This window comes from Vespa mandarinia, chromosome 4 (assembly GCF_050613455.1).
Source record: "Vespa mandarinia isolate Hongniang chromosome 4, ASM5061345v1, whole genome shotgun sequence".
NCBI classification, from domain to species: domain Eukaryota; kingdom Metazoa; phylum Arthropoda; class Insecta; order Hymenoptera; family Vespidae; genus Vespa; species Vespa mandarinia.
In genome coordinates this window covers 7,905,585-7,916,693 of record NC_140813.1, presented here as the reverse complement: position 1 = coordinate 7,916,693, position 11,109 = coordinate 7,905,585, and the positions used below count along the sequence as shown (strand labels likewise).

General features: G+C 29.2%; 2 protein-coding genes across 7 annotated transcripts in view; both read left to right on the top strand.

Annotated features, from left to right (window-relative positions):
- Window positions 1–436: 436 nt before the first annotated feature.
- LOC118443096 (putative aconitate hydratase, mitochondrial) lies at window positions 437–6,373 on the top strand. The gene is made up of 9 exons (XM_035869575.2): window positions 437–602; window positions 1,973–2,127; window positions 2,241–2,407; window positions 2,575–3,330; window positions 3,534–3,736; window positions 4,148–4,436; window positions 4,745–5,018; window positions 5,100–5,448; window positions 5,530–6,373. Exons 1-9 carry the CDS (start codon window positions 570–572, stop codon window positions 5,668–5,670), a joined length of 2,367 nt encoding a protein of 788 aa, XP_035725468.1. The 5' UTR covers window positions 437–569; the 3' UTR covers window positions 5,671–6,373.
- Window positions 6,374–6,682: 309 nt separating this feature from the next.
- Window positions 6,683–11,109, top strand: part of LOC118443107 (B9 domain-containing protein 1) — a 117,931-nt gene continuing 113,504 nt past the window's right edge. For 5 of the 6 annotated variants that reach the window (XM_035869599.2, XM_035869601.2, XM_085656516.1 and 2 more), the window contains exons 1-4: window positions 6,683–7,207; window positions 7,473–7,584; window positions 8,058–8,166; window positions 8,523–8,641. In XM_035869599.2, coding sequence (XP_035725492.1) covers window positions 7,082–7,207; window positions 7,473–7,584; window positions 8,058–8,166; window positions 8,523–8,641 — 466 coding nt within the window. In that variant the 5' untranslated portion in view covers window positions 6,683–7,081. Of the gene's footprint in view, window positions 7,208–7,472; window positions 7,585–8,057; window positions 8,167–8,522; window positions 8,642–8,975; window positions 9,086–11,109 lie in introns of those variants that run through there. The other variant, XM_035869598.2, reaches the window with a different exon arrangement.

The following is an 11,109-nucleotide window of genomic DNA, read 5'->3' as shown; positions in this document are numbered from 1 at the left end:
GAATTTAAAGTACTCACATTACTAATTATTATTTACTAATATTTATTTTATTTAAAGAATTTGTATAATATTCTACAATGTCTATTGAGATTAATTCTATTTAAAAATCGTACAAGTGTCATACGTGTAATTTAAAGCAACGATAGGAAAAGTTTCAATTTTAATAAATGGATGCTAATAGATGCATTTTTAAAAACTTTATTTATTGTGTTTATTTACTAACAGTAAAATAAATATATAATCTTATTGTCGATAAGATAGTATAACTGTTATAATCGACTGTTAACAAGATTTCATAGATCAATTATCGATAAGATAGAGTTGCAATAAAAAAAAAGAGTTTCTGAAGATGTCGCCACTAAATGATTCTAATTACTCTATTTTGATAGCGCATGTGCGAAGTTTCTTTTACTTTGATACGACCAAATAGTATCTTCGTTCTTTCAGTTCTCTAGTGGCCGGTTTGAGAAGGACTGCTACCGGAGTAAAACAGTTTTTGTTCGCAAATCTTTTCATTAGCGCTTGCGCTCCACATTTAGAACAAGAATTTGCGTCGCTAACGACTAACAATGTCGTATTGCACGCGAATTATCAGTGTACAGGTATGCGTCGTATTTTTAATTTACAATCAATGAGCAAAAACAAAAAGAACTTTGAAGAGATATTATCGGTTCAACTATGACTTGATGAATAAGTTTCCATGAGAATATTTGATTGATGAGCTTTTCGAACTTGTTCTCTTGACCTCTTTCTTCTGGGAGGTCATTAATGACATTAAAATAGTATTAAATGTTAAATCAACGATGACCAATACGAACGATAAATCGAGATCCTTCGTGAATAAATCCTCCATATTGAACCGATTAATTTTTTTCCAAATTATATAAATTTGTTATATTTATTGAATTTTCATATATTAATACATCGAATAATTATTTAATTTTAAAGTGAAATAGAACGTTCGAAGAACGAGAAATAAAAGAATTCTGTTTTGTCATGTGACATTGTCACAATTCACTTTAATTGAATCTTAAAATGCGGATTGTTTTCAACTGACAAGTTAAATACATTCTGTTTGTGTATTACGAAAATAATTGTTGTTTTTTTGTTATGCATATTAATTATCTTTCTTTGAATAAAAATTATTCGAAAATAAAATTTATCTTATTCTCGAAGACTCATTATATAATCGAGATATAAAAGTCGTATATATATACATATTGTGCCCTTGCTATATTTCTAGGTTATAATTTTGAACAGTTTTATAGTGTATCGTTCATTGGCGCGTTAAATGAATGAGACTTTCCCCTTTCTCACTTCGAAGAACGTTCGCGGAATATAACGCAAGTTTCTTATGTAATATGTACGCTTTCATAAAAGATAAGACTTTATTAGATATTCTTCAATGGCGTATCGATCTAAATAAAGATATATTATCATGATTAAATAGAATTTAAGCTGAATGATGAAATTTTTATTACAACAATAATCATTTATAAATTGTGGAATTTCTTTTTCTTATTGTTATCTTCTTTAATAATTTTGTTTGATATCTGTTATAGGAAATTGCATTATAAATATATTTCTTTAATAAATCTTATAGATAAAATAACTTACAGTAAATAATTTTGTATTTAAGATTATCTGAAAAAATATGTAATATCATGCATAATAGTTTTGCATTATGAGGATGTTGACATCGTATATTTTATGTAGTCTTATTCTATTAATAGCATAATAGACAATATAGCAGACAAAATTATATGAATTCCTACATACCAAAGGATGTTGTAATTTAAATATTGACAATGAGATTTATATTGTGTATTCAAGTTGATTAAATTCTTTCTATTCATATCAAAATAGAATATCATATTTCATAAGCATGTATATTTTCAAATGTATGCAAAATCTTTCAACTCTTATTAAGCACAAAGTATTGCAATTAATAATAAAAATGTATTCATTTCAGAAATTCGCTATCTTTGCAACAGACATCCAACAAAGATGCTTCAGTGCAAGTCCTTTAAGCTTTGGTGCTGCCAAAGTAGCTATGTCAAAATTCGATAAAACAAACTACTTACCATATGAAAAATTAGAAGACACTCTCAAGATCGTTAAAAAAAGGTACATATTAATTTTAAATTTGATTTAATCAATTATTTGATTATTTGATTAAATTCATATAAACTTTGTAAACGATAATTTCTTTCTTTGATAATAATTAAACATTATCACAGATTAAACCGGCCATTGACATTATCTGAAAAAATATTATACTCTCATCTTGATGAACCCGATAAACAAGACATTGTGCGTGGTACAAGTTATCTTAGATTACGCCCAGATCGTGTTGCAATGCAAGATGCTACTGCACAGATGGCCATGTTGCAATTCATTAGTTCTGGTAAATTTTATTTATCAGTTTTTAAATGATGGTTTTATTTACTTTAATTAGGTGGAAAGCTGAGTATCAGAAGAGTGTTATATAATACTCAAATTCAGAATATAAACTCTTAGTACTTAATAATCTCTTAGTTAAAACTATTCTAGCATTTTTTTTTTTTTTTATAGGTTTACCAAAAGTAGCAGTCCCATCAACCATTCATTGTGATCACTTAATTGAAGCTCAGATTGGTGGTGTAGAAGATTTAAAACGAGCAAAGGATCTCAACAAAGAGGTCTACAACTTTTTAAAAACAGCTGGTGCTAAATATGGAGTTGGTTTTTGGAATCCTGGTTCGGGTATCATTCATCAGATTATTTTGGAGAATTATGCCTTTCCTGGACTTTTAATGATCGGTACTGATTCTCATACACCAAATGGAGGCGGTTTGGGATGCCTATGTATAGGCGTGGGTGGTGCTGATGCTGTTGATGTAATGGCAAATATACCATGGGAATTAAAATGTCCTAAGGTTATTGGAGTTAAATTGACAGGAAATTTAAAAGGATGGACCAGTCCAAAGGATATTATCTTAAAGGTAGCTGGTATCCTCACTGTTAAAGGAGGTACAGGTGCCATCGTCGAATATTTCGGACCTGGTGTCGACAGTATCAGCTGTACTGGAATGGCTACAATTTGTAACATGGGTGCTGAGATTGGAGCTACTACGTCTGTGTTCCCTTATAATTATCGTATGCAAGATTATCTTAAAGCAACGGGTCGTGGTGAAATAGCCAAAGAAGCCGATAAATACAAAGAAAAACTTCTGACTGCTGATTCAGGCGCTAATTATGATCAGATTGTCGAATTGGATCTTTCCACCTTAGAACCTCATGTTAATGGACCATTTACACCTGATCTTGCTCATCCTATTTCTAAATTGGGTATTCATTATATATTTTATATTTTAATTCGTTCATATATATATATATATATATATATATATATATATATATATACATATATATATACATATAAAGTTCTAATAGATAGAATAAAGAAAAATATATATATATATATATACATATATATATACATATATATATATATACATATAAAGTTCTCGTTTAATATAATCTTGTTTCAGGTGAAACTGCTAAACAGAACGGTTGGCCCAATGAAATTAAAGTTGGTCTTATCGGCTCCTGCACAAATAGTTCATACGAAGATATGGGTCGTTGTGCTAATATTGCTAAACAAGCTATAAAACACGGATTGAAAGCAAAATCTGCATTCAATGTCACACCAGGATCCGAACAAATTCGTGCTACAATAGAACGCGATGGAATTGTAAGCTATTTTTTGACTCACATTACGAATCGTTACTCAATCAATATTTTAAAATTAGTTTTGTTACCAATGTCGAATCTCTTTAAGAAAGATTATTATTAATTTAAATGAAATCTTAATTCTAATATTATGATAAAGCATTTGAATGTGATTTATTACATTTTTAAATATTGATCTTTAAAACCAGTAAAAGAATTTTTATCATTTTAATAATATTCTTATTATAACATGGGTTGTGTGTACATTTCTGAATCCGTGCCAAATGTCGATACACATATGTATATTTACTTACTTTGTTATCTTTAATTGCGTGACTTGCATCAATTCTTAATCTAGATCACGTGAATATAATAAAAAAGAAAACGAAATAAAAAACAGAAAGAGACATTTCAATGTTATGTTTTGTTTTAGGCAAAGATTCTTCGCGACTTTGGTGGCACCGTACTTGCTAATGCTTGCGGACCTTGTATTGGACAATGGGATCGCAAGGACATTAAAAAAGGAGATAAGAATACTATTGTTACATCTTATAATCGTAATTTTACAGGACGTAATGATGCCAATCCTGCTACTCATGCATTTGTTACAAGTCCAGAACTCGTCACTGCCCTGTCTATTGCTGGTAGATTAGACTTTAATCCAGTGAAAGATAAATTGAAAGGAAAGGATGGCAAAGAATTTCTTTTGGATGATCCTTTCGGTCAGTTACATATATTTATTGATTTTTTGTGTAATCGTTTAAGCGAATATTAAATAACGTATCAAATGTAATTTATTATATTACTTGTGAGTTTCACCTATCAGTAAGAAACTTCTATAATTTTTATAATAAGCAATGCATTTCAGCATATATCTTCTAAGTATGTATGCATTGCAAATAATAATATTGACAGAGTATAAATTGTTGATTATCTCTAAATGCCTAATTTATAATTATCAATAATTTCTTGATAAATTATTAAGTAACTAATCTTTTGACACATTAACACATATTATTTTAATGTATAGGCGATGAACTTCCCAACCGTGGATTTGACCCTGGCTTAGACACATATGATGCACCTCCCTCAGATGGTAGCAAAGTAAAAGTTGATGTAGATGTAAAAAGTCAAAGATTACAATTACTAGAACCATTTGACAAATGGGATGGCAAAGATCTTTCAGACATGACAATCCTTATTAAAGTAAAAGGAAAATGCACCACTGATCATATTTCAGCAGCAGGACCTTGGTTAAAATATCGTGGTCATTTGGACAACATTTCCAACAATATGTTCATTGGGTTAGCATTATATTTATATGATAAAAACGATAATGCATCAATTATATTTGCTAATTTTACATTATTATTTTCAATTCTTAGAGCTGTCAATTCGGAAAACGGTGAAATGAATAAAATAAAAAATCAATTAACGGGTGAATGGGGTGCAGTGCCTGATGTAGCAAGGCATTATAAGAAAAACGGAGTTAAATGGGTCGCTGTAGGTGATGAAAACTACGGTGAGGGATCTTCTCGCGAACATGCTGCACTTGAACCACGCCATTTAGGAGGTCGCGCTATTATCGTAAAAAGTTTCGCACGTATTCACGAAACGAATTTGAAAAAACAGGGATTACTTCCTTTAACATTTGCTAATCCAAGCGATTACGATAAAATACAACCTACAGACAAAGTCACTCTTCTTGGTCTAAAAGATTTAGCTCCTGGCAAGGTATACACTGATAAGATAAAATAAAAATGTTTTGTACATTAATCAACAACAACTAAATTTAATATTATTTTATTTCTGCAGTCTGTGAAAGCCGAAATCAAGCACAAAGATGGAAAAGTTGATGTAATTAGTTTAAATCATACAATGAACGAACAACAAATAGATTGGTTCAAAGCTGGTTCCGCTTTGAATCGTATGAAAGAAATTGCTGCGGGAAAATAAGATCATTATTTTCTTCTAAGAAAAAGCGAATATAAAGCGTCAAGTGGAGAAACGTACATAATTTTAATTAGTTACGGGTAGATCGTTTGTAAGCCGCTCGAAAATTGTTCAATTTTGCAACATTATTGTTTTCATAGGCTTACTTCCATTATAATTGTTTCAGAAAATTTACGCAATGATCATGCAACATTTCGACTTCACTAATGTAGAAATGTACAACTTAATTGTTACTTCCATTTTCAGGATACTTTAAAGCTTAGAATGAATTATTAATCAATCTGATCCGTAGATACTAAGCAAATGTATCTATAGAATTTTATTTTGGGGCCGGGGGGAGGGGGGAAGATAGGATGATCAATAGATTTTTTTTCATAGTCATTTCGTGCATCGAAGTTCTCTGCTTCTCGTCGGGTAAAGGATAGTGTTAATAATATTAGTCATTGGAATGTAATTTTGAAGTGTCAAAAGATTTATTTTAAATCACGTACGTCATGATAGATCGTCTATGTCATATAGATCTCTTTATCCGACAAGTTATTATGTACATATTATTCACAAAGACGTAGTTCTATTGTCCATATAAAATTATTTAAGTACGAATTATATAAATTATATGGTTATTGACTGACTTGAAGAAAGAAAAAAATATGTAAAATTGTTGTCAACGATGAAAGGGCAAATAAAATACTCGACATCATTTTAAGTCGATGATTTTATTTGATTATGATTCTTCCATATCTAATTTCAATATATGTTATGTTACATGTTTATGAATCATTTCATGCGAAATCGATATCACTTTTTAAAGTAACAATTTTGTTTTTATTAAAAATCGAATATGTTATAGTTTTTAGTCTTAAATAAATGTATATAAATGGATTTTTCAAAATATTTTCGATTATCGTGGTTATAGCCATTAGAATACACAAATTATTGTACCTAATGCACATCTCTTCTAATAGTTATATTTTCGTAAATTATATTTTTTTTTTTGTAAACGATTGCACGCTTTACATGCAAAAAATTGAAACTCTGAAAAAATTTGAGAAAATTATAATATATTCTTTGAATTTTTCTTTCATAGCACAGGCTTTATATTATATTATATGAGATATATGATTTTCAACAACAGTAGAAATGTTATTTAAAAAAGTGATCGATTTTGCATGGCATGACCTACATATTTAACAACGCAATCTTTTAAATTTGGCGCGGCATATGTATATACCTTACGTAATCTCATATATCTATTATTACTACTGCGCATGCGCGTATCCCATAGCAACGCGTTCCACTGTATACGAAACATTGTGTTAATCCACAAGGCAGAAGTGATCACAGTACTTGCTCGTTTTGTTAAATAGATTATAATTGAGATACCAAGAAAAATATTATTTTAATTTATAAAATAATGTCAGTGGAAGGGGAGTTTTTCTTATCTGTTACAGGCTCAATTGAATATGCAGAATTCTACAATGCCGATAATGCATATTGCAAGTACGGGTTTCATTTTGGATCCGAATGGAGCGTTGTGGCAGTTAGTATATCATTTTATTTTATTCAAATTTTATTCAAACTTCTTCACTATTAGTTTATATAGATACGAAGTATATAATATATATACTATATATACATGTATATATATACATGTATATATATATATATACATGTATATATATATATATGTATATATATACGAAAGTATTGTTCGAATATTGATAACAGCATTTCGATCTACTACTACTGAATTACTTGTTTGTCGAATTCTACAACTTCGTTATAAACAAATTTCATTATTTTAGGGAATTGAAGAAGGTCTGACACAAATGTGTAAACGCAGTAACGATCCCAGAAATGTTATTGTTTGGAACTTCCCATTGGAAATTACGTTTAAAAGCACAAATCCACATGGATGTAAGTAAAATCGATATATAGGAGTATTCATAAATGCATGTCGATATTTCAGAAGATAAATCTACACACTAACATAAGTAAAGATTATATCATATAATGGTATTACGTCCTATATATTTTAGTTTTCGAATTATGGATGATTAAAGAAAATATTTAAATTATGAGAGATCATATTTTCTTCTGTCTCAATTGATTTCTTACGAAAGGACCTTTAGGAATTACTGTGTATTATGTCTCTAAATATTAGACTAAATTTATGATTTATGCACGATGATGCTCCGAAATATCAAATGTCTATTAATATTTTTAATACCTACGATTTATTATTAGATATTATTCGATACAGTATCATAATTTTCAGGCTCGATCAAATCACTAACAAGTTGCGTATATTGAGGCATGTATATTAGTATATATCTGATTTCAAAATTAATATCATAATCAAATTAAAAAATTATCGATGTGTGTTGCAGGGCCACAACTGATAATGTCTATTTACGGATTAGATATGTTCGATCACGATGTTATTGAAGGTTACGGTGTATGTCATTTGCCTCTTATAACGGGACATCACGAAAAAAAGTAAATTACATTTGTTTTATGTCGCTGTAAGCTATCCTTTTTAAATCAATTAATTAATTAATTACTAAAGAAAATTGTTATGAAAAATTGTTTTGTTATTTTTAACAAATTAGTGAATAATAATTTGCGAATTGAATTTATAATATCATAGACCAAAATAAAAGATAAAAATATATTTTTATTATATGCCAAGATATCACATGTATTTATAGAAATTTTAGAATAGAATTACATTGATCGCATTAATCGTTCACATGGCGATTATTAAAATGCTATAATCGCTATGATCGATAATTAAAAACGATATAATATTTTTACATTATTATGACTTTATTTTGTTGTAATTCTATTTACAGAGTTTTCATTTATGTTCCTCAATCGTCTTCTACGTTGCAACAATTCGCTGCTTGGTTGACAGGAAAAAGACCTGAATTAATTGATCCAGCCATATTGGCCAGTGGTGGTGGACGAGAATGTGAGTGAATTTTTAATTTATATTACATAATTTAAATAACAAATATAAATAACTTTAATTCGTACAATAATTGTAAATAAATACGGTATATCCGATATTAAACAATCGACAAAATTTTAAATCGTCAATCGTAATAAAAATTCGAAAAAATAACGCTAAAAATAATTATTTTTGTTTCAAGTACACAATAAAAGAAAGAGATAGCGAATAAAAATTTGTTTAATGATAATGTTATTCACATAGTGTATTAATAAACGTATAAGAATTTTTATAAGAGATAAGTGATAAGCGATAGATTGATCGTAGATTCGACAAATATTTTTGATTATTACAGTGACTCGCATGAAGGTTCAAGGACATGTTATCTTGACCTTTAACGTCGTACTGAAAGATTTTCTGAAATTGGGCTACAACAATGGAGAAAATAAAGGAAAATGAGTAATACTTTTTTTTCGTTTTTTTTTTTTTCTTTTTCTTTCTATTAACGCACCTTATCTGACATTTCCGTGTCGCTTTATTTTATTTTTCTCATCATAAATTTTCATTAAATTCTACTTGTACACTTATAATATTTGTCTGAATTCAATTCGAAGTTACGCTTTGATCTGTCTATATGTTCGTATTAAATGAAACGCTATATGGTTGTGCCGTTCTATTGTTATTTTCTTATTTTTAGACTTTGATCTTTCTCATGGACATGACTTAATAATTTTCAATTCAATTTCATCATCTTGATTTCTATTGAAAAATTTAAATGTTTTTGCACGATGTAATTAATTTGAATAAAAGGGATCATTCATTTTTAAGCGATCAAAATTCCATAATTCGTTATGTAAGTAATAACTGCAACAATTTTAACCGTTTGCGTACCAGAGGGTTTTGACAAGACATGATAGAAAAACGCCGAAGAGCGCGATAGCGCTCCTTCGATTACATATCGAAAAGAGCCGAAGAGCGCGATAACGCTTGTCATGTTCAATGCGGTAAACAACGGGGCCGCGCTTTTTGTGTTTGTTTCTTTTATACCAAATTCAGTTATGAATGAAAAAATATATATATATATATATATATATATATATTCTATTAATTTAGAGTAGGTAACAACAAAATACAAATTGGTTTACTGATAGCGATGCGACTGAAACAGTACATATGTCTGAAAGGCTGAGCGCGTTTCGACAAATTTCGGATGGGCCATCAGTTGTCTGTATCGGCCAAATGCCTTGGATTTTTTCGACACAAAATTTGAAAAGCGCGAAAGTGGCTCGTGGTACGCAAACGGTTAACAAAGAAATAGGATTATATATAGAAATATAATGGTTCCTTGTTATTTCGGTGAAGGAAAATTGGCACGTAGTCATGCAAAATTCCTTCATTAATATTCATATACTGGATGTTAAGTAAAACATAACCGGTTATGGTACTTTAACGTTACATTTATGGTTTCCTAAAAAAAGTTCTTAAGGCAAAACGACCCGGTTATTGTCGTATATCACAATGACACTTTGACAAAACTAGGAAGTGCCATGATAACGTGAAATTAAACGAAATTATCATTGAGGCTGCAGGAAACTAGGAAATTACTCTCATGGGACATTTGCTATCTTACCTCTCAATGTTCATTTCTTTACATTTGCATATGGGTATAATGCATATGAATGAGGAGGATGAAATATGAGAGAGATAAGCGTTCATTGAAGTTTATTCTGATACATTTTTTAGAATGGTATAGTATTAGAAAAATCGTAGGTTTTCTGGTTCTATTTTTCTTTCCTCTATGAGTTTCTTTCGTGGCTTTAATAAATTGAATACTACAGGTATAACTATTGATCGATACTCGATTTGGCAGGCTTTTTTCTTGTGTTCTTTTTTCTTTTTTTTTTTTTATTTAAAACATTAAAATTTTTTTTACGATTTTTAGAAGACTAAAAATCAATTTTATTTAGAAAAAATCAAATACATGTATAAATACATAAATATATACATATATATATATCAATTGAACTAAGGAATATACCATTCAATAAATAGAAGAATGATATGAAAAGATATCGTATTCGATTTTTTTCATGATTTATCGTACTTCTCAAGCTACTAGTTTATATAACGATCATCATTTATATTATCGTCTACGATGGAATGTCAATTTTTTTTTTAATTTATCAGCAGATAAGAGAGTTGACTCAAGTTAATTACTATAATATTTTTTGCAAAAGACTTAAATATCCGTATAAAGTTTGCAAAAGTTTCACATTCGAATTTCCATTTCAATTACGATTTCAAAGATTGAAATGTACGATACTTTGATGTATCTCACGAACGTATATATGTGTGTATATATTTATGTATGTGTGATTCGTGATCAACTAAAATGAACAAGCTTTCCGTTTCGCGATTTCGTCCTTATCAAAGGCGACATTGTATTAAATTCAAATAGTGAGCGTATAGTAACAGTAATACGCTTTTCG

Coding starts and splice junctions, on each gene's coding strand:
- LOC118443096 (XM_035869575.2), top strand. CDS start 570: ATGTCGTATTGCACGCGAATTATCAGTGTACAG. Junction 3,331..3,533: donor TCATCCTATTTCTAAATTGG/GTATTCATTATA, acceptor ATCTTGTTTCAG/GTGAAACTGCTAAACAGAAC. Junction 4,437..4,744: donor TCTTTTGGATGATCCTTTCG/GTCAGTTACATA, acceptor TTTAATGTATAG/GCGATGAACTTCCCAACCGT.